This window comes from Podarcis vaucheri (genome assembly GCF_965113315.1).
Source record: "Podarcis vaucheri genome assembly, chromosome: Z".
In the NCBI taxonomy this organism is placed as follows: domain Eukaryota; kingdom Metazoa; phylum Chordata; class Lepidosauria; order Squamata; family Lacertidae; genus Podarcis; species Podarcis vaucheri.
This window is the reverse complement of record NC_138758.1, coordinates 18,970,988-18,994,078: the sequence shown is the minus strand read 5'-3', so window position 1 is coordinate 18,994,078 and position 23,091 is coordinate 18,970,988. Positions and strand designations below refer to the sequence as shown.

Genomic DNA, 23,091 nt, shown 5'->3' with positions numbered 1-23,091 from the left:
AACATGTCTCTCCTTCATCAGTCTCTACAGCCATAGCACTGCAACCTTTTGACTTCACACCCAAAGGTGCACTCCTCCATTGTTGCCCAAGACAGACAGATGCCAACCAGTTATATTCCATTTAGTTAATCGCTACTTCTAGACCAGATTAAAAACCTAAAATTATATACCAAACCCAACAGAATTCACATGGATTCACTGATGGGTAAGCATGTTTAAAGATGACAACTCTGCAGCACAATCTTATCCATGCTAACAGTAAAATCCTAACCAAATCTCAGAAGTAAATTTCAGTGGAATTTAAAGGTAAAGGGACCCCTGGCCATTAGGTCCAGTCGGGGCCGACTCTGGGGTTGCGGCGCTCATCTCGCTTTATTGGCCAAGGGAGCCGGCATTTGTCCGTAGACAGTTTTTCCGGGTCATGTGGCCAGCATGACTTCTGGCGAACCAGAGCAGCGCACGGAAACGCCGTTTACCTTCCCGCCGGAGTGGTACCTATTGATCTCCTTGCACTTTGGCGTGCTTTCGAACTGCTAGGTTGGCAGGAGCAGGGACCGAGTAACGGGAGCTCACCCCTTCGCGGGGATTCAAACTGCTGACCTTCTGATCAGCAAGTCTTAGGCTCTGTGCCACCCGCGTCCCATAAGCCACCCGTGTCCCATCAGTGGAATTTAGTCCCAGGTAAATGGGGTTAAGATTACAGCCTAACCTGAGAGCATATGCCATTGAATCTTCTGTGTTGGATCAAGGTTCTATTTTGGGGGGTGGGCATATGCAGCTCCTTGCGAAGGGCACAAGGGACCCTAGGTAGGCCACTGGCCAGGGCTAGTCAATGTGGAGCCCTCCAGACGTTGTTGGGATGCAGATTCCCATCAGCCCCAGCAAGCATGGACCAAAGTCAGGGATGATGGGAGCTGAAGTCCAAGAAGCATCATTTTCTGCTGGACTTGCCCAAGGTCAAGTTAGCTTCATGAGTGAGGATTTTAGCCTGGATCTTCCCAGTCCTATCCCGACATTCTCAGCAATACAGCCCTCCCCGACATTGGAGCGCGTTGTTTAGGCAGCATGTGTTCGTTCCATCACTGTAAACATGAGAGGCCTCCGTACGTGTCTTCTATTATAATTGCTTTTACATTCCTTTGAGCAGCAGAACGTGGGTCACCAAGCACCCCCGTCTCAGATGTTAGCAAGCGCTAAGGAAATGAGCACACTTCCATGCGCAGCAGGGGATGAACAGTTAGGAGCCGAGAGAGCCGGCAAGCAAGCGGCGGCCACCCAGGCTTATTGGTTTCCCTCGTCCTGCCTTCTAGTTGGCTAAGCGCAACACAAGGCGCCGGTGGGGTGCTGCTAAGGCTCCGCCTTTGAGGCTGTGCCTGGAAGCCGGCTGGGTGTCGGCAGCCAATGAAAGCGCGGAGCGATGGGCGGCTCCTGGCCGGTGACTCGAGGGTGCTCCCGCAGCTGCGACTCATTGCTTAAATGCGGCTGGCTGGACCGACAGCTTGGAGTCTTGTAGGCAGGGAGCTGTGTTTCACCCCGGTCGCCATGCCGGCCGTACTGAGCCAACCCTGAGCTTTTCCGTCGTGTCCTGCCTTCGTTGGGTTTCCTTATTTGTTCCTTTTGCGCGGCGCGTTCCTCCCGCTCTCGCGCTACGGAAAAGCCGAGCCTTATCCTCTGCTAGCCAGCGCCGACGGCGTGTCCTTCCAGAATGGAGCTGGAAGCCTCGATGGAGCAGTCCGTTCAGACGCGCATCTTCAAGATCATCGTCATTGGCGACTCCAACGTGGGCAAGACCTGCCTGACTGTGCGCTTCTGCGGGGGAGCCTTCCCGGCAAACACCGAAGCCACCATCGGCGTGGACTTCAGGGAGAAGGCGGTGGAGATTGAGGGAGAGCATATCAAGGTACAGCAGGAAGAAAAGCAGGGAGGGCAGAGGGAGAGAGCGGGGGAACCGGGCCTGGTGCACACAGCCTTTTCTGGGAGCCGGGTCCTCCTTCCAGGTGGCTTCGTCTGTTATCGGGGTGTTTTTTTAAAGCAACCATAATTGAGGATGCTTCTTCTGAAAGCTCCGCTCGTCTTCTATTGCTGCCATGTCTGAAAGGATGTAGGGCGCCCCATGGAGGTGAGGAGAGCTGGGGAGCAAAAAATCGATGGACTCCCAGAGAAGCAGGCTATAGAACCCTATCTAGGGAGAGTAACGGGAAACCAGTATAAGACAGGCTTGGGTAGAGGAGGAGCAACAGTAGGCAAGCCACCCTGAACTGCAAGCTTCTTAAGGCACGGTGTGTAAGATGTATATATTTTGTCTAATCCGAATCCTGATGCTGTTGTCCTCACCACCATCTTAATATGCTCACAAAAACCCTATTGGGTGGGAAATGATGAGGGAGGGAGAGACAGCAAAACGGGGACTGGCCCAGTAAACTTAATGGCTAAGTAAGGATTTGAAGGGCCTTAAATCTGTGGTAGAGCTCCCGTTTTGCATGCAGAAGGTCCCAGGTTCAATCCTTGATAAAGCTGGAAGGAAGAACCCTGCCTGCAACCCTGGATAGGCTCTGCTATTCAGTACAGACAGACCAATGGCTGACTGTGTTGCATGTATATTCTCCCTAACTACTTACATCATTCTGGCTCTAGGTTCTTCTGAAGGTTGGGGTATTAATTTCACAGTGGCTAATTTCTAAAATTACAAGTGTTTTAGGGCTCCACAGTGTCTGGAAGTCAAGTGTGGTGGAAGCATTCACCGTCCCTCACCCGCAACTTGGCAACTCCGAATTGCTAAAGCTGGTTGTGATGCCATATAGTGGCAAGAGAAAGAGGGCCAGGGCATAGCGTTCACTGCATTTACATCACTTCATTACTCAACTACTTGATGACTTGCATCTATGAACTGACACCCTCCTCCCCTGTTATGCCTGATATGAAAGTTCTGGCTTGATATGAAAGTTCTGGGCTCCCCTGTTATGCCTGATATGAAAGTTCTGGCTTCAGTGCTGGAATCTGTGATGGCCTGTTCCTACAGGCAGTTCACTACCATGTCCATAATCAATTGGCATGCATGAATGAACCAGCCTCCATAACTGTACTGTGCTCAGATGTTCTGTTCTTTATGGCTACTTCACATGTTTAACTAAGCAAACACCTCCTTCCCAGTAGAATGGACAAGGTGTGGAGGAGATACACTGGTAGAAGGGGGAGGTATGAGCAGGGCCAAGATTTCAGTGCATTCTTACAGTCACATCACAGCCCAGAAACTGTACTCAGCCCCTGGTGCTTCTGTTATGCAGACTTCTGTTGAGGTCTCTGTGTGATTGTACAAAGACTGCCTATACTGTGGGATTCTGTTATTGACTCTGGATGTTTTACTTTTGGATCACTTTTGCACACCAGGAATTAAGGACTGGATATATGTGTGCTGGTTCAGTCATCTCTGCTACATCCTTGCAATGTTAGGCCCATCGAGAGCACACATATTGACAGTGGGGATGGGAGAAGAAAGATATAAAATCCAGAATATTTAGATATCATAAAATCGGCATCTGCAGAAGTGTTCAGATTGCTCAGTTACAGTAAATTCCAGGGCAAAGTATACATTGCATACTAATGCCATACTCAGTTTAAGAAGGATATTGACAAGCTGGAATGTATGCAGAGGGAAACCAAGAGGATCAAGGGTTTGGAAACCAAGCCTTATGAGGAATGGTTGTAGGAGTTTGGTATGTTTAGGGTCCCTTCCAACTCTACAGTTATATGCTTCTATGAGTCATAGACCTTTAAAGAGCAAAAACTCATATAGGAGATTGCCTATACTAACCTTTCTATTTTTTTTCTCTTTTTTCCAGTAATTTTTTTATTATTTTCCTTATTCATACTTTTACAATACAGTAAATCACATATTTACTTTAGCTCTGCCAAGCTCACAACTTCCCATCTGCTGAAGGGATACTCCAGCAAGTATCCCTTATTTTCTTATATTGCATATTCTATTTATTTAATCTTATATCTGCCATACATTGTAAGAGCTATTTCAATCCTGCCAGTGTTTTTAAAGTTTTACAATTGTCTTTTATATACACCATAAATTTACTCCAACTTTCTTAAAACCTCTGGTCGTCCTGGTCCCAAATTCTTCCCGTCAGTTTGGCTAACTCTGCATAACTCATCATTTTCGTCTGCCACTCCGCAATGGTAGAGACTTCTTGCACTTTCCAGTTTGGGGCAAGCATATTTCTTGCTGCAGCTATGGCGTACATAAAGAATCTTTGATCTACTTTATTAATTTCTTTCCCCATCAAACCCAACAAAAAGGCTTCTGGTTTTTGGGGTAAGGTGTACTTTTAAGTTCATTATACATTAGCTTCCAAAAGTTCTTAACTTTATCACAAGTCCACCACATATGATAGAAATCTCCATCCACCTCTTTCCACTTCTAACATTTTTTATCCTTCATCCTGTACATTTTTGCCAGCTTTACCACTGTTAAATGCCACCTATAGATCATTTTCATTAGGTTTTCTTTTAAAGCTGTACATGCCGTAAATTTCATATTTACCTTCCACAACTCACACTATGCATCCAATTCAATATTATGCCCAAAATCTATAGCCCATTTTATCATTGCTTCTTTCATTTTCTCATCTTTTGTAAACCATTCTAATAACAAATCCTACAGTTTGGATAATGTTTTACCTCTGCCTTCTATTAAGTCTATTTGAAATCTTGACTTTTTTGTCTTCAAACCCAGCTTCCTTTTTTCATTTTTCAGTACAGTGGTGCCTCGCAAGACGAAAATAATCCGTCCTGTGATTCTCTTCGTCTAGCGGTTTTTTCGTCTTGCGAAGCAAGCCCATTGAAGGATTAGCGCTATTAGTGCTATTAGCGGCTTTTAGCGGCTTATCTGCTGATCGGATCAGCTGATAAGCGGCTTAGCGGCTTAGAAAAAGGGGGGGAAGAAAAAAAAACAGCAGGAACTCGCAAGACATTGTCGTCTTGCGAAGCAAGCCCATAGGAAATTCGTTTTGTGAAGCACCTCCAAAACGGAAAACTCTTTCGTCTAGCGAGTTTTCCATCTTGCGAGGCATTCGTCTTGCGGGGCACCACTGTATATCATTAACCTGATGGTATTGCAACTAACCTGTAAGCATACCTTCTCTTTGATCATATGGCTTAAGTTTTAACCCTTGTTCCATTTTTCTAGTAAATTTTCTAGTAATTTCTTCTTTCCCTCCATGTTAACTTTCTTGATGGTCAACACTTCTATTGGCGATATCCACCATGGGGTTTTCCTTTCCAATAATTTTTTATTTCTTTCCCACACCTCATAGATTGACCTTCTTATCACATGATTTAAAAAACCTTTATGGACCTTTACTTTATCATAACACAGGTACGAGTGCCACCTGTACCTGTTATCATGCCCTTCTAAATCCAAAAGGTCTGTGTTTTCCAGTGTTATCCATTTTTTTAGCCATACAAGACAGGACGCTTCATAATACAGAGGCAAATCTACCTCTTTTTTATCTATCAAAATTTTCATTTTAATCCTCAGCTTCTTTCCCTGCCAGACAAATCTTGACGGTATTTTTTGCCACTATCTACATTGTCCTGTCCCCTTAATCACTGGAATTGTTTGGAACAAAAATAACATTCTAGGTAAAACATTCATCTTAATCGCCGATATTCTGCCCAGGAAAGAGAGTTTCAGCCTATCCCAAATTTCTAGATCTTTCTTAATCTCTCTCCATGTAGTTTCATAATTATCTTTATACAAATTTATATTTATTGTTGTCAACCATATTAGAGGTATTTCACTTTCTTAGCCACCATGATTCCTGTCTCCTGTTGCAATTCCTCTGTCTCTTCTTTGTTCATGTTTTTAACTAACATTATTGGTCTTTTCTGAAAGGTATTGAAGCCATATATCTAGAACAAATAGCCAAGCTTATTATAAATAATAATTTGTCGGACACTTTTGAAATTTCTAAGGGGACCAGACAGGGGTGCCCCCTGTCACCTTTGCTGTTTATTATGGTTTTGGAAGTTCTAAATAAGAAATTGAGAGAAACATCAGAAATTAGAGGGGTTAAGGTGGGAGTAAAAGAGTTTAAAATAAAAGTGTTTGCTGACGATCTAGTTTTAACATTAGAAGATCCAAAGAAAAGTGTACAAGAAGCCCTGCAGAAAATAGAGGAATTTGGCAAAGTGGCGCGGTTTAAACTTAATATACTAACCTTTCTCAACTTGGTGCTCTCTAGGTGGTTTGGATTACATCATCCCTTACCACTGGTCATGGTTGGCTGGGACTGATGAGAGTTATAGTCCAAAAATCTGGAGGGCACCAGGCTAGGAAAGGTTGGTCTATATGGACAACCAATAGGGTTTTGACATGGATCTTTCCCAACCCTACCTGAAGATGCCAGGGCTTGGACTTGGACCTTTCGCATGGAAAACATATACTCCATAACTGAGCTACAGCCCCTTCCAAAAGAGCAGGTGTTCTTGGGATTCAACCCCACACTGCAAACTCTACAGAGCAGTTTCATAAGCATTCAGCCACAGCATCTGACCTGTCCACCACTCTCATGTCCACCTTTCTCCTTTTTCTCTCCACAGTTCCCAAGCGCAGCTCAGAAACAGCAGGGAATTCTGTTCAGGAGAGGGAGTTTAGTGTAGTTGCAGTTATCTTTACCTAAGGTTAGGGACATGGGTGGCGCTGTGGGTTAAACCACAGAGCCTAGGGCTTGCCGATCAGAAGGTCGGTGGTTCGAATCCCCGCGACGGGGTGAGCTCCCATTGCTCGGTCCCTGCTCCTGCCAACCTAGCAGTTCGAAAGCACAAAGTGCAAGTAGATATATAGGAGCCTAGGGCTTGCCGATCAGAAGGTCGGCAGTTCGAATCCTCGTGACAGGGTGAGCTCCCGTTGTTCAGTCCCTGCTTCTGCCAACCTAGCAGTTCGAAAGCACAAAGTGCAAGTATCCCGATCCGGCGGGAAGGTAAACGGCGTTTCCATGCGCTGCTCTGGCTCGCCAGAAGCGGCTTAGTCATGCTGGCCACACGACCCAGAAGCTGTACGCCGGCTCCCTCGGTCAGTAAAGCAAGATGAGCGCCACAACCCCAGAGTCGTATGCGACTGGACCTAAAGGTCAGGGGTCCCTTTACCCCTTTACTTTTCCTAAGGTTAACAAGCTGCTGCAGTCAACATTATTCCCTGTCCTGCTCAACTGTCAAAGGTAAAAGAGCTCTGCCTTCCCTTGCGTCTGATAGCTCATTCTCTTTGTTTCTCCTTTTTAAAGAAAACTGCAGATACCCCAGCGGTCAGGATGCCATGCAGTTGTGGGTTCTGACCTGGAGAGTGCAAATAGATGTAATGTTTAAAAACATTTTTCTTTCTTTTTAATGCTTTAAAAAAAGGGAGGTTGATAATGGAGAGCTGGCAGGAAACATTTTGCTTGACCCTTTCCTCACTACAATTTCTTAACTGCAAACCTCTCCCCCCACAGCAGCTTTTTCCTACCACACAGGGTTGTAAACGCACATGTTACCCTCTGTATGGCAATCTTGCATCCTCTCCCAACCATATGAACATGTTCTCTAAAAATAACCCCATATAATGTGAGTGTGTGGGTACACGCAGTCAAAATGACTGTTGCTCAAATTCCCCATAGCTAAGAGATGGTTTGGCGTAATGTTAAGTCTGAACTCTGAGGCTTGGGGTTTGTCTCACTCCAAACAAACCATGAACTGTAGCCAAGGTTTGCTTTTGGATTACTGCTCATGCCTTATCTGCAGGAGGCAAACCATAATGCTAAGCCAGAGCATGCCTTAGTTCCAGGTACTAGCATGGGAGCAGGATGACCCTGGGAGGAAGTGAAGCAGCCACTATTCTTTTTTACTGTTGAAGGGAAACTTTCCCGGACGCAATATTTTTCCCACCCGAGGGCAAAGCCTCATAAGGCTACACTGTGAGAATCCACACACTAGTGTATTCATGGCTTAGCTGTGGTTTTGGCTTAGTGCTGTGGGCAAACTGCACCAGGCTGTGGAAAATGTCACTTCAAATATAAAGCCCATCACAGCAGACCAAGATTTGCAATGCAAACCTTTCTCCTGGAAGAGCCTGCCTGCCCCAGGTTACAAAGAAGATGCAGTGTGTGGGGTTTTTTTAATTAAAAAAACAACAAAAAGCAAGGAAGCATTCAAGAGTGGAACCAGCCCACATGGTCTTAAGCCAGGCATGTCCAAAGTCCGTTTTGGGGGCCTAATCCAGCCAGGCGGTCAATTTAATTTGGTCGGCCCTCATGCATGTTCACTTCATCAAATCTGGCCCTCTTTGAAAAAAAGTACGGGCACCCCATCTTAAGCAGTGCAGTGTATTCCTATTGCCTCATGAATGCAGACCCAGTTTCCTTGAAGCTCCTCTGCCTCCAGGTCCTCAGAAAACCTTCTGAGGACAAAGATTGACCATTTGGCCTTGTTTTGCTTCAGGACCAGATTACAAAGGCTAACATGTGGAAGAGATTGCTGATTGTGGGAAAAGATTAGGTGAAGGGAGGTCAATTCATGTTTACTCAACTAAGAAAGGTGTGGGCTAGGAAGTAGGCCCATGTCTTCTTGTTAATCTCTCCTTGTCTCAGCTGGGGAGAAGGCTGACCCTACCTATGAAATGGGTCATATTAGGGAATAATAACTCTATAATTGTAGAAAAAACTTTAATTGACTTTGATTTTATTGAATTCATAATCTTTTAGGCTTCTATATTTAATTTTTATTGAATATACCCCTTCAGCATATTTTTCTTGTGAAGCAGTTTATAAATCTGCATATATTTTAAACTAGATCACAGCCAATACACACTTTCACCACTTTAAAAGTTAGAGCTTATCCCAAAAAATTCTGAGAACAGTAGTTTACCCCTACAGAGCTACAATTTCCAGCATTGCAGGCAAACTACAGTTCCCAGCATTCATTAGGGGAAAACCATGTGCTTTAAATGGTGTGGATATGACCTTAGATAATGTGGTGGCCTAAGTGTGACAGACTAGGGTCCAGCTTCAAATTGTGAATCAGCCACAAAGCTCAGAAGATGAATTGGGAGAAATCTCAGCCATACCAGGGGGTTATATAAAATAAAAGAGGGAGGAAAAACCATGTGGGACACTCTGGGCTTCTTGAAGGAAAAGCTGGATATAAATGGAGGCTGAACATTTTCTGTCAGCTGTTAAAAGATTCTAGCATTTCCTTCAGAGCTCATTTGCCCTGGTTCCTGTCTTGGGTGAGTACATGCGCGTGTGCACACCCACATACACATAGTGGCTGGATCTGTGAGCTTCCTTGTTAGTTTTCCCACAGTTGCTTGGCTCCATATCATTATACAAAATAAAAAGACGACAGCACAGCACGGGCATTGTGGGAATTTGTTTCAGTGGCAACTTGTAGCTGCCTGCTGCCTCAGATGGGTGAGCCCAGAGCCTGCCAAAAGCACTTTGCTGAGGGCCTTCATATGAGCATGGATAGCTGCCCTATACCCAGTCAGACCACTGGTCCTTCCAGTTCAATATTTTCAACAAAGTCTGGGAGCAACTCTTGAGGATTTAGGCAGGAGACATTCCAAGCTCCACCTGTAATTGAACCAGGGATTGTCTACAGGCAAAGCAGGTCTCATACCTTGATCTTTGGACCTTCCTCCATGTCGACCCTTAATGGTGGAGCTGATCCTGCATGAATGTACTCTCTACCTGGTTTGTAGACTCTTCAGAAATTCTGCTCTGTTCCACAGGTGCAGGTCTGGGACACAGCAGGCCAGGAAAGGTTCCGGAAGAGCATGGTGGAGCACTACTACCGCAATGTGCATGCTGTTGTCTTCGTCTATGATGTCACCAAGATGGCTTCCTTCATCAATCTTAAGACCTGGATTGAGGAGTGCAATGGCCATGCAGTCCCTGCCCTTGTCCCTAAAGTGCTTGTAGGAAACAAGTGTGACTTGCGGGACCAGATCCAGGTGCCATCCAGCATGGCCCTGAAGTTTGCTGATGCACATAATATGCTTTTGTTTGAAACCTCAGCCAAGGACCCCAAAGAAAGTCAGAATGTGGAATCTATTTTCATGTGTCTGGCTTGCCGGCTGAAGGCCCAGAAGTCTCTACTTTATCGGGATATGGAGAGGCAGCAGGGGAAGGCACCTAGAATGACGCTTAATGCAGACGGGAGCAGCAAAAACCCTTGTCCCTGCTGAACTATTGAGGTTGCAATTCCTGACCATTTAATGGGTATGTGTGTGACTGTGAGTGAGAAGGGCAGATGGTTTTGTCCCTCGATGAACTGAAACAAGACCCACTTGTCTCAATCTAAGTTAAATGTTAAGTTAATAATAAAATTTGTATGGCATTCAACTGGTTTGGTTGTAGCTTTGTTTCTCCTGGTTTGTGATCTGAACAAGCCCTTATGATAAACACCTTCACTGAAGATGGGTGCTGGGTAACATGACTGGTTTTATTGGTATGTTAACAGGAAAAACAACAGCCCTGTTATTAACTCAGGAGAGAAGTATAGACTTAGCTGTTTCTGGTAGTATTTATGATTACACTGCCAAGCAAGGTGGTGTACTTCTGCGAAGGCTGCACAAAATGCACTCATTTCCCATGCATAGGTTCAAAGGGTGAAGAGACACTTTGGTTACAAAACTTAATGTTTATTTAGTTACACACTCTATGAGAGTGTAAAGCATGATGATGATGATGCTAAGGGAGATCCTAAACTTGGTTCAAGACACAAACTCTTTACAGAGAATTTAAAGCAGCACTCTTTCCATCTTAAGATTTAGATAGACTTTTCCTACCTAGAATGGCTATTAATGTTCCTAATCAGCAACACCCACCCATTCCCTTCTGGAATTTAAGATCTCTTCAGGGAATCAAAACTGGGTTGCCCTGCCTGGCTAACCCACTCAGATAGCCCAAATCCCAACTGCCCATACTGACAGTTTCTCCATATCTCCAATGTCCCTGTCTAATATGCAGACCAGAGCATTCCAAACTGTGTGTCACAACACCTTAGTGTGTTGGCTGCAGTGTGTAGGTGTGTCGTGCAAATGCTCGGAAAGGAGTTAGTTTAACCTCTGGTTTGCTATTAAAAAGGGAAGCGGGTGGTGCTGTAGGTTAAACCACAGAGCCTGGGGCTTGCCAATCAGAAGGTCAGCTGTTCGAATCCCCATGACGGGGTGAGCTGCCATTGCTCGGTCCCTGCTTCTGCCAACCTAGCAGCTTGAAAACATGTCAAAGCGCAAGTAGATAAATAGGTACCACTCCGGCGGGAAGGTAAACAGAATTTTTGTACACTGCTCTGGTTCGCCAGAAGCAGCTTAGTCATACTGGCCACATGACCCAGAAGCTGTACGCTGGCTCTCTCGGCCAATAAAGCGAGATAAGCTCCGCAACCCCAGAGTCGTCCGCTACTGGACCTAACGGCCAGGGGTCCCTTTACCTTTACCTTGCTATTAAAACTGAACTACTGTCTTGCAAAACGATGCATGTCTAAAAAGTGTGCCACCACCATGAAAAGTTTGGAAAGCTCTGTCACATATAATCCCGGTCTACATTCTTGAGTACCTATCTGACAGTTAAAACAATAAGCCTACACTTAAAACTTCCCCTCTCTTTCTCCTGGCTGGCTATTGGTTTCACCAGCTGTCACTGGTTTCTGAGTCACCAGGAGGCAGGCCCAGGGCTTGACTGTCACAGCCTTGTCTATGAATGGTGGCTGTAAATGGTCTGGTCTCCTCTCTTCCTGACTGGATTAACCAGGATGCTTAGTACTGAACAGAGCAGTACACACTGACTTAAGTTGGAGCTGATCTCTGAGCTGATCAGTGTGAAAAGTTCACCCATCAAAGATTGGCTGAAAGGTTGAAACCTAGTGCTCATTGATGTGTCACTTCCAATATTGTCAGTTTGCTTTAAAAGGCCTGGTTCCTAAACTATATTACCAGGGGATGGAGGAGCTGCTGTGACACAATGATACCCAAACCCAGCTACATTAAATGTCATAGTTTCTCCATTGATATGCTTGAGCAGCCATCTCTTCTATCCTTGGGGACATTTAAAAATAGCCACTTCAGTCTACCTAGTTGTCTGTTATTTTCTCCACTTACACAGCTAGTTAGCTATTAGGGGGCTGGCATTTTATAGGGCAGGGCGGGAGGAAGGAAGGAATAAGAACATAGGACTTATGCCTTATGCTGAGTTGAATGAATTGGTCCATCAAGCTCTAGAGTTTTGGACAGGGTACACTACAAACAGTACCTGGTGATGCCAGGGGTTAAATCTGAGACTGTATGCATGACGCATGCTCTAGCACTGAGCATCTTCCTCAATGCAGCATGGGGAAATGTTTCCCCTTGCACATTTTTTTAACTATCTGCAAAACTGCAGGTTAGCCTAACTCAAGTGGTCTCTTTTGTACAAGGATTGTGTTGTTTTGGCTCCAACTCTGTAAGCATGAAAGGACTTGAATTGGCATTAGTATATCATAAAATCATAGGATTATAGAGTTGAAAAGGACCACAAGGATCATCTAGTTTAACCCCCTGCAATGCAGGAACCTTTACCCAAAATGGGGCTCAAACCCACAACCCTCAGATTAAAAGATCTCACGCTCTACTGACTGAGCTATCCCAGCAAATCCATCCAAACCTGCAATAGAATCTGCAAGAGAATGTTGCATTATGAACTGTTCCTGCTCAGGATACTCCATTCCATTCCCCCTCCTTCCTTATTTTCCACCCCACTGCCTCCTGCTGTCAATTAGCATTCTGTGGCATCTGATCATGCTCAGAGTCCTCAATGGTTTTCCCCTTTAGGGGCTTTTTTCACAAAGATAAAATAAAATGTTTTGTACTTTGTAAATCTTGGAGTTACCCTGACCCTGCTGATGCCTCCCTATCACACATGGGAAGTACTATTTTGGTTACATATGCAATGACACTCACCACCTGAACATTAAAAATAGAGGGGATTGTGATACTTTCTTCATGGAGATGGGGAATCCCATTTAAATTTCTCTGATCAGGCATAAAACTAGCCTAGGTCATCTCTGAGGAGTGTATTATTAATGTGGTTCTTCTCAGACCTATCCGGCTGTCTGTGGAAGCAGAAACACCATCATGGGAAGGAACCACATAATTGATGGGGTCCGCATGGATCTTGTGAAACATTTTACTGGTGCATCAGCTTTTGTGGATTAGAGCATAGATGGGGAACAAGCTGCTCTCTATATGGGGATGGGGTATATAGCTCCGTGGTAGAGCATTTAAATTGCATGCAAAAGATCTCAGGTTTAATGTTGACATAGAATCATAGAATCATAGAGTTGGAAGAGACCACAAGGGCCATCGAGTCCAACCCCCTACAAAACATCTCCAGGTTGAACTGGGAATGCCCCTGTCTGACACCTGGAGAGGTGCTGCAAGCTACAAGTAGACTACGCGTAGCGAGCCTTTGGCCAGATGTTACTGAACTACAGCAACCATCAGTCTCAGCAAGCATGGTCATTAGTTAGGGAATGATGGGAATTGTAGTTCAGCAACACCTGGAAGGACAAAGGTTCCCCATACCTGCTGTAGACAACATTGAGCTAGCTGGACCAGTGTCTGTGTTCCAATTGTGTTCGACTCTCAACTCTCATCAGTACCTGCCAGCATAGCGAATGGTGAGGAATAATGGGGTGCCAGACAAAGCTTTCTGGGAAGGCTGTACCATAACCAGCATGCTACTCCCTGGTGCAGCCTTTCCTAACCTTGGGTCCGCAGATGTTGTTGGACCACAGTTCCCAACATTTCTGCCCATCGAGCCATGCTTTCTGGGATAACGGGAGGTTTAGTCCAGGAATATACGGAGACCCAAAGTTGGGAAAGATTACACTAGTGGTTCCCCGGTTACTTCATTTGATGGGGTCACTCAGAACAGGACCTCTAAAGGAGATCATAATGTTTAGGTAGGTACATATGAGGGAAGGCAGATATTCAGGTAACCTGGTCCCAATACTCATGAGCGTTAAATATTAAAAACGTCTTAAATTGGGCTCGGAGATTAAATGGGAGCCAGCGAGGCTGACAAAGCACAGGTATTGTATGGTCAAAAATCTGCAGTTCTGGATCAAATGGACCCCACCAAGTTCTGTCTGCCCTCAGCTAGCCCCAACCTGCCTGCGTTCTTATTTTAAACCAGTCAGAAGAGTGGAATTTCTTGTCAACTTCCTCCTCCACAGTCTACATGTTGGCTGGAAGGAGGATGGGGATAAAAGAAGAAAAGGTTGGCTCTGCCTATTATTAGCTCTGTATCTGATATTCATTTTGCCTCGGTTCTCCTGCTAGCCTTCCATCCTACCAGTCCCAATGGACACCAACCTTCCCTGTTGGTAACCAAATGGACCTGACCTGATACAAACACTGGGAGGGTGTGGGAGAGGTTGTCCTGGGAAAAGGCATCTCAGGGGCGTCTCTCAGCTCCTGCAGCTTTGGTCTCTGATACCACACTGCAATAGGCCAGAAGTCAAATAAGCCCAGTGTGGTAGTTGATTATAAAGGAGAGGTAAATGTTTAGAAATGGACCAACACTTATCAGGCACTGGTGATGTCATTGCCTGCTGAAAAGTAATTAGCTGGCTCTTTATGAGGCTGGTCGCTGTTGCTCACACCTCTTTGCTTCCTTCCTACTCACACCAGCTAGAAATGCCAAAGGAGCTCTTTAAGCCTGCAGAACAGTGTTGTTTCTTTTACAAACATTTGTACAGTGCTTAGATCGTTAATAAGATGCCGAACTATAAAAACACAGTTTGTTGGTGTCATAAATTGCAGGACAAGGTCTTCAGTGCTCCCATTCCAGTCTGGTTAAAGTAGTAGTCTTCAACTTTTTCAGACCCAGGACCCACCCAACATGCCTTTGAGGACCCACTTCTTATTCTGATTACTATAGTATACCATAATTGGAGCGGGGGTGGGGAGTGCTGCTGACATTACCCACACCACCTTAGATCAGGCTATGACCCAGTAGTTGAGTTGAAGGACCAGTGAATTAAATGATGCTTACAGTAATTCACAAAAGCTACTAGTCTACAATTATTAGCTGGATGCAACATGTAGCTGGCCCTCTAAGTGTCCCTATTTTCCAGGGACAGTCCCAGATTAACATAAGCCATCCCGGTTTCTGATTTTACTCTGAAATGTCCCACTTTTCTTTAGAAAGTCTCTATTTTCATCGAATAAATGTTGATGCATATGATAGAATGTCCCTATTTTCATCAGAGAAATGCTGAAGGGTATGGAGTTATGTGACCCCAAGCCAAGGAGATAAGTAACTATTGATATAGTAACTAGAGGTGGTTGGCTTTTTCTGCCCAACTCTGCAAGGGACTGAGTCCCCTAAGCCCGGAAACTTATGTCCCCACTGTGGAAAGACGTGTGGATCCAGAATTGACCTCCACAGTCACCTACAAACATGCTGTTAAGTCAGTGTTCATGGAAGACAATCTTACTCACCAAAGAAGAAGAAGATGGTCAGTCAGAGATGAATGGGTGGAGACAGGATAGTGAAAGCAAGGCAGATCTTCATTTTTCTGTTGCAACAGAGTTCCCTCCCCTCCTTTCAAGGAGGTAATAGAGATCCAGAACAAAGTGTCCAGGGACCTTTAAAGGCTTTTGAAATTGCCAACCCCTTAGCCCAAGACCACCCTAAAATAAGGTTACCAGACATCCCCGTTTCCCAGAACAGTCCTCGGATTTTAAAATCAGTCCCCATACAAAATCCATTGAAGTTGAAAAGTATCCCGGGATCCATTGGGAAAAAATCTGGTAACTTTACCCTAATTTCAGAAGGGAAGGGCTGAATTGCAGGCAGTTTTGTTAATGGGATTTGCAAGTGAAAATACAACTGGAGAGCTTTCCCCATTTTCTCCTATTGCAGAGGAACATTTGATGTCACTTTGGGAGAGTCAAAATTGCTTCAGGATTGCTCTCTTGTACTATTTCAAACATGTGGTTTATATACTTAGGTATGTGTGCTTACCTTATGCATTTATGACCACTTATTCTATATTTGATACCTTAGAATTCTGATAAAGCTATACAACCTTTAGAAGACATCTGAAGGCAGCATTGTATAGGAATGTTTTTTTAAAAATTTTTTTTAATGTATTACAGTATTGTATTTTTATATATGTTGAAAGCCACCCAGAGTGGCTGGGGCAACCCAGTCAGAAGGTGGTGTATAAATAATAAAATTATTATTATTATTCTTATTATGGAATAGGATGTCCCTATTTTAATGGGAGAAATGTTGGAGGGTATGCATGTTGTTGAATTGACTGGAAACTATTATTACTATGCTATTATTACTGTTACTATTATTACTAATTTCTTACCCACCCTCCTGCCACATACGGTCCTGTGACGGGTTATAAGAAATTAACTGTACAGTACTGTATTAAGAACAGTTTTCAGCTGGATGAGTATGTGTCCATTTTTGTATTGTTTTTAAACTCTTTTGTTTTGTTTGTGCTGTAGTAACTGTTTCAACTTGTTTCTTTTATACTTTGTATATTGCCTTGGAACGTATGTGGAAGGCAACTAATAACATAACCCACAGCTGTCAACGTTCCCCTTTTTTAAAGGAAAATCCCCTTATTCCGAATAGGATTCCTCGCAAGAAAAGGGAAAAATTGACAGCTATGACATAACCTACCCTGATTCTCCACTGTTTTTTAAACTCTATGCAAAGCAGACGCTCTTTTGCAGGGCCTTTCCCTGAGGGGCTGCCTCACTCACTAGGAAAGATGCCCCTTGTACAATTTACACACGAGGAGCACAGCCACCAGTGTCCGCCGATACCCACATTTTTAAACACCTTGGGTTTGAACACGTGGGAATTCAAACCTTCTGCATCTTAAAAAGGGTTTATGAAATTTAAAAGCATTAAAACATGTTTATTGCATTGACATTTAGTTTGGATCATATTATTTATCAATCAAAACGCAGACAATTGGAATCGAAGCCCCGCGCTCCAGAGTAGTCAGATCCCCCCAATGGAACCTCCCATTACGAAGGACAGAAGAATTTTCACCAGAGGGATGTGAAAGGCTAGAGCGACACCGCCTGGCATCACCAACGCCAATGGGCGGGTTTTCAAATTTCTGAACGGCGATGTCAAGAATGCGTTCTACACTGTTTCTGTCTCTATGGTTCCTTTGCGTTATAGAGCTCCTAGAAGGCAGGTTGGGGCAGCATGGCCGAGAGAGACGGAGTATCGGGATTGGCCATCTCGTCAGGAGGCGCGACCTATCAGGGACAGGAGGAGGCGGGACTACGCGTGCGCGGCCGGCCGGGCTTGTGCAAGGTGTTTTTTATCTGGTTGCACGCAAGAGACGAAGAGAACCCCCATGAAGTAAGTGAGCGGGCGGGTGTAGGGACGTTTTGTTTTGGTATGGCGTGTGGAGGTTTGGGAGAGCGCTCGGCCCTATAGATCGTCTTTCCGAGAGCCGAGATCCAGCCTGAAACGTGTGACGCCCTGACACGGAAGAAGAGCACGTCTGAATTTGCGCAAGATCGCCACGCATTCCTCTCGGGTCCTAGCTGTCAACGTTTCCCTTTTTTAAAGTGAAATTCCCTTATTCCGAATAGGATTCATCGCAAAAAAGGAAAAAGTTGACAACTATGCCTTAAATATGCCTCAGTATAGCGTGGGGCTAGGACGAGATCGGCGACATGCAAGTCTCTTTATTCTGCCATGAGCCTCGCCGGGTGATATTTCTCTAATTACCTCTCTGTTCCTCACGAGGACGGTTTTTTTTAAGTTGCGGAAGGACCATGTATGCTGGCGCGAATTGCTGGGACACCCTTCAGGGTGGTGAGAATGCATATGAAGTCTGTCCTGAACTCACACGGCTTTTGTTTCTCTCTTTCTCTAGTCCACTAACCAAAGTGAAGCTTATCAACGAGCTGAATGAACGAGAGGCACAGCTTGGTGTACAAGATAAGGTCTCCTGGCATGCTGAGTACAGCGACAGTGCCTGGGTGTTTGTGGGTGGGTGTCAAGCGCAGAAGCAGCCTCCGATGCACAATCCCTGAAAGTATAGCAGTTTGTGCGACTTTTGCTGGGAACTGTACTTATTTCCTCCTCCCCTTTTTTTGCTTCTAGGTGGTCTTCCCTATGAGCTGACAGAAGGCGACATTATTTGTGTGTTTTCACAGTAAGTGAAAAATTGAGATCTATTTTGTATTTTACATAAAAAACATAAACAAATGAATTAAATACATAAACATATAATCCCTTTTTTGTATTTCTTTTTTTTTAGCTATCCAAATTTTAACAAATCAATCCAAATTGTTTAAACATTTTTTTAAATAATTAGCTTTCCTGCTCCTATGCAAACATATGTCCAATTCCTCCAGTTCTTGCCTTCTTCATTCTTCTTATTTAATCATCTTCTATTCATTTTAATTCATTTACATAGCTAGCCGCTCTTGTTGCCTTACAGTCAGCTCCTCTGTTATTTCCCAAACACATATGTATTTTTCGCACCATAGAACGCACCGGACAATAGGACGCACTTTGTTTTAGAGGGGGGAGAACAAGAAAAAAAAATTCTCCCCCTCTCTGCCCAGTGCCCCTTCAGTGAAGCGGCAGGAGGCGCTGCACAGAGAGGGGGAGAACTTTCCCCCTCTTGTTTTCCCGCTCTAAAACAAGGTGCCGTTTAAGGTGCGTTCAGGCGGCTACCTTGGAAGCCTGGAGAGCGAGAGGGGTTGGTGCGCACTGACCCCTCTCGCTCTCCAGGCTTCAGGTTCCTTTCGACCTGCTCTTTGAGGCTGGCGGGGGGAAGCCCACCACCAGCCCCAAAGAGCAGGTCAGGGAGCAGCGGAAAGGCGCAGCGGAGAGGCTCCTGCCACAGCCGCGCGTCACCTCTCCAGCTGGGAGAGGGTCGCGGGGGGCTGCTTTAGCCCCGCGCGCGCGCTCTCCCGGCTGGAGAGGTGACACGGGGCTGTAGAGGTTCCTGCCATAGCCGCGCGTCACCTCTCCAGCCGGGAGAGGGTCGTGGGGCTATGGCGTCTTCGCTCCATAGGACGCACACACATTTCCCCTTCATTTTTGAAGGGGAAAAAGTGCGTTCTATAGAGCGAAAAATACGGTAAATGTCCGTGAGCAGCCTTTCAGGCACTCTTCTCAGGTCTGGTTTGAAGAGAGATTAACTGCCATCATTTATTGTCCACTCAACATTCCATTTCTTTGAGAACTCCTTTGAAGGCATCCCTTTTGACTTCCCTCCCCCACATTGTGTATGTTAATGAAATGATTTTCCCCACTCTGTATCTCTATCGCAACTATTTTTATAAATCCTTTGTCAATCTATAGTTCAAATTTTTACTACAGATTTTCTGTCAATCCTACCAATGTATGTAATTGTTCACAATAGCTTTTCAAATAAATTATAAACTTTCCCCATTCTTTATTAAAGACTTCTTCCTGGTTTCTAATTTTTTCTGTAAGTTTTGACATCTCAGCATAGTTCATCAGTTTTGTCTGCCACTCCTCTTTGGTCGGTGTTGTACCATCTTTCCATTTCTGGGCTAAGAGAGTGTGCACAGCCGTGGTCGCATACATAGTTTTGTCTGGACCATTGGGATCTCTGGTCCTATAATACCTAAAAGAAAAGCTTCTGGTTTCTTAGGAAAAGTTGTTTTCAACATTTTTTTCAGTTCATTATATATCATTTCCCAGAGGTCTTTTAAAACATTTATGGTGCAGTCTACTCAGAAGTAAGCCCCGTCAAATTCAATATGACTTATCCACACTTCCTTTTGTTCTGCTGCTTTCCCCTGGGGAAAGCCATTCTTTATAGTGCTTGATGATCACAATTCAGGTTTTCTTCAGATTGATGTTCGCTCCAATTTAGAATTAAAAGAGAGTGTTTACCCTGGGAAAGGAGCAGGGCAAGGGGAAAGCCGCTCGGACCCATCCATAAAAAGCACAGGGCAAGCAGAAAACTACTTGGACCCGTGCTTTCTAGATATGGGACATGAAATTAATGGACAAAGCTGAGTTAGGTCCATTAATTAATAGTGTTACAACCCACCCCAGTTTCCATGAGTGGCGTGAGACTCATGGTTAGGCTTTCCATGGTCTGTGAGCCTGTTGAAGACAATGAGACACAGCAGAATCTGTGGTGTCATTATGATATGTGTTTTATTTACACATATATAGAACTTGTGTCTAGATGGAGGGACTGCAGAGTGTTTGCATCACAAGATGGTCCTATTCCTCCCATTGCTGCAGCCTCAGATTCCAAGAGACCGCAAACATCATGTCTGACCCTCTCTGCAGCATCGTGCTTTGCCTCCCCACTCACCCACACTCCAGCTTGAAAAGGGACACCTTTGTCCTGTTTGCTTATCTCATCCATCACTGCAATTCTGCCCCTCCCTTCTGAAATTCTGGCTTCTTGTCTCTGCTAACTATCTCTCACTTCAGGGAGAGGCTTTCCCCCATTGTAAGTGGGGAAATAGCCTGGCTGGCTATTTATGCATTGCAAACAGAATGCCATACTAGATGGATCTTGATGTGACCCAGTGTGGCAGTTACATTCATGGATACAATTTTTGAAGCATGGTTATACTCTTCTCACCTCTCTGCCTTGACAAATTAAACCCTACCTCAGCATTTGTGTTTTCTTAATATTTCTTGGCTTGACTTGTATCCTTCCATGTTTTCAGTGTGAAGCCTAAGTTCTGTTGATCTCTGTTTTTCTTTTCAGGTATGGGGAAATTGTGAACATAAATCTAGTACGTGATAAAAAGACAGGGAAATCCAAAGGTTTCTGTTTCATTTGCTATGAAGATCAGCGAAGCACCATTCTTGCTGTTGATAATTTTAATGGAATAAAGGTTGGTTTGGCAATTGGAGACATAAAGTGTCTAGAATTCCTCTCTGTTGTACTTAGCTACTAGAGTCAGGCTGTGATAGGTCCTCACTCTAGAAGATGCATTGAGTCACCAGACTATTTTAGGAAAGGTTTGCGGAAATTGAGCATTTTCAATATCCCTCAAAAGGACTAGTCATAGTATTCTGTCAGGCATCTTAACATTCTATGAGTTTAGTTCTTATTTTGCTCCAGGCTTATGTTTTGTGGTGCCACTTCTGCCTAAATCAAAAGAAGAGGAGAATAACAAGGTTGCCAGTTTAGATGTGTTTGTTCCATAATTGTAATGATTCTCTGTTCACAGATTAAAGGAAGGACAATTCGTGTGGACCATGTGGCTAACTATCGCCCACCGAAAGACTCTGAGGATATTGATGATGTAACAAAAGCTCTCCGAGAAAAAGGATGTGGTGCTAAAACACCTCCAAGTTCACCAGAGTCTTCAAAAGATAGTGAGGTGGTAGTAAAGAAACACAAAAAAGGTAACATCTATGTGTGTGTCTGAAAATTGTAAGTCTGTTTGAAACTCCCAAGTCTAGAAATATGAGCCAGCTTTTGATTCTTAGAAATGACTAGTGCGCAAGGCAGTGACAAAGCATGCTGGAAAGTCCAAAGTTATGTCATCTTCCCTGCCTTTCTTGAGTTATAGTATGCATTTTACCTGACTAGTTGTCGAATATCTGCTAGGATTGTCTAGCCTTTGTTTAACGGGTGGTTTGAGGAGGTGAGGGTGAAGGAACTGAAACAGATGGCTAGCCTTTATGTGTATTTCTCTTAAACTGTTGCCCTTGATCCTTACAATGTATAATGCAAGGTCAGCAGTAGGGCAGAACTGATACCAAGAATAAAAAGAGCGAATTGAATTTGGGAAAGATGGCTTCTAGAAATATTTCATGTCTGAGTGTCTTGGGAATGTTAGGGCATATGACACACTAGGAAGAAGAGTTTCCTGGAGAGATGAAATATTTGGGGATGGTTAGGTGAAAGAGCAGAAATAATGAGGACCTTTAGTAGGGATGTGGCAAACCTTTTTGACCTCTGTGTCTTGCTGTTCGTCTAAAGAGAAAAGCAAGAAGAAGAAGAAAGAGAAGAGAGAGCACCGAAAATGTGCAAAAGAGGAACAACTTGTAGACTCGCCTCCTTCTAAAACCAGGATCAAAGTGGAGAAGGAAGACCCAGGATATGAATGGCATGCCAGTGCAAGTCAGCAGACCTGGAGTAGCACATCTGGGCACAAACATGCAAGCAGGGCACATCATGAGCAGGAGTCTAAGTATGAGCATGTGAGAGTGAGGTCTCGAGACAGAGCCACAGACAGGGACAGGCAAGAACAGAGAACAATCCACAGTGAGAAGCACAAGAAGGTAGATACTTCCAGAGAAAGGCACCAAGCAATAGAAAGCAGAAGATCCTGGGAGTGATGGGAGAGAAGAAAAGCCCTGCAAGGAGGGGGTCTTCAAGCCACCACAGACCCACCTGACCCTGTGACATGCAGGGAGCCCTGAATCCTTGGTGGAGTGAATGTTGTGTGCTGTTGCCTCCGTGTGTTTTTAAGTAACTTTTTATTGTTTTAGAAATAGAAATAATGAATTTTGCAAATAAATGGACCATGTCTTCACATGTCATTTGTATATCACAACCTTGTACCTATTATTTCTCCACTAATCCCAATATCACATCACCCAGTTTTTTATCAGCAAGGGAGAGTTAAACAATTTGAACACTGGGAATTCACATTGCAAGATTTCTATACCAATAATCAACCTATATTTGGTAACCAAATAAAATTAACTTCGTCAAATCTAAAACACAAACTGGATTTATTTTAATCGTATTCGTAGCCTTATTATAAAAGAACATGTAAAAACACAAGCTCTGAGAGCCTTAACACAATTTGAAACTTTATTAAGCATAAAGGATTAGTGTCTAAATTGTACTCTATATAACTTAGTGCAGGATTGCCCAACAGGTTGATCGGGATCGACTCGTAGATCTCCTGACTGATTTCTGTCGATCGCAGACCAGCTCCTCTCCGAGGCAGCCTGAGAGAACACAGCATGCTCCTCGCAAAAGATGCACCTGCACAACAAAGGCTAAGGAGAAGGAGAAGCAAGGAGGCAGGAGGAGGCATATGCA

General features: G+C 44.3%; 2 protein-coding genes across 3 annotated transcripts; both read left to right on the top strand.

Moving 5' to 3' along the window:
- The first annotated feature begins 1,360 nt into the window (after window positions 1–1,360).
- Window positions 1,361–10,385, top strand: RAB33A (RAB33A, member RAS oncogene family). Its single transcript, XM_082208435.1, has 2 exons — window positions 1,361–1,900; window positions 9,773–10,385. Exons 1-2 carry the CDS (start codon window positions 1,706–1,708, stop codon window positions 10,226–10,228), a joined length of 651 nt encoding a protein of 216 aa, XP_082064561.1. The 5' UTR covers window positions 1,361–1,705; the 3' UTR covers window positions 10,229–10,385.
- A 6,944-nt stretch (window positions 10,386–17,329) lies between these two features.
- Window positions 17,330–22,594, top strand: RBMX2 (RNA binding motif protein X-linked 2). Of its 2 annotated transcripts, none has more exons than XM_082208314.1 (6): window positions 17,330–17,426; window positions 17,950–18,065; window positions 18,180–18,231; window positions 20,791–20,920; window positions 21,260–21,437; window positions 22,018–22,594. In XM_082208314.1, exons 1-6 carry the CDS (start codon window positions 17,422–17,424, stop codon window positions 22,374–22,376), a joined length of 840 nt encoding a protein of 279 aa, XP_082064440.1. In that variant the 5' UTR covers window positions 17,330–17,421; the 3' UTR covers window positions 22,377–22,594. The 2 variants fall into 2 exon arrangements, with proteins under 2 accessions (XP_082064440.1, XP_082064441.1); XM_082208315.1 differs by having other exon boundaries at window positions 21,260–21,448; window positions 22,032–22,594.
- Window positions 22,595–23,091: the final 497 nt, after the last annotated feature.

Excerpts from the sequence above, each read along its gene's own strand:
- RAB33A (XM_082208435.1), top strand. The coding sequence starts at position 1,706 with ATGGAGCTGGAAGCCTCGATGGAGCAGTCCGTTCAGACGCGCATCTTC. Across the intron at positions 1,901-9,772 it reads TTGAGGGAGAGCATATCAAG|GTGCAGGTCTGGGACACAGC; the intron begins GTACAGCAGGAA and ends TCTGTTCCACAG.
- RBMX2 (XM_082208314.1), top strand. Across the intron at positions 18,232-20,790 it reads ATTATTTGTGTGTTTTCACA|GTATGGGGAAATTGTGAACA; the intron begins GTAAGTGAAAAA and ends TTTTCTTTTCAG. Across the intron at positions 20,921-21,259 it reads ATAATTTTAATGGAATAAAG|ATTAAAGGAAGGACAATTCG; the intron begins GTTGGTTTGGCA and ends CTCTGTTCACAG.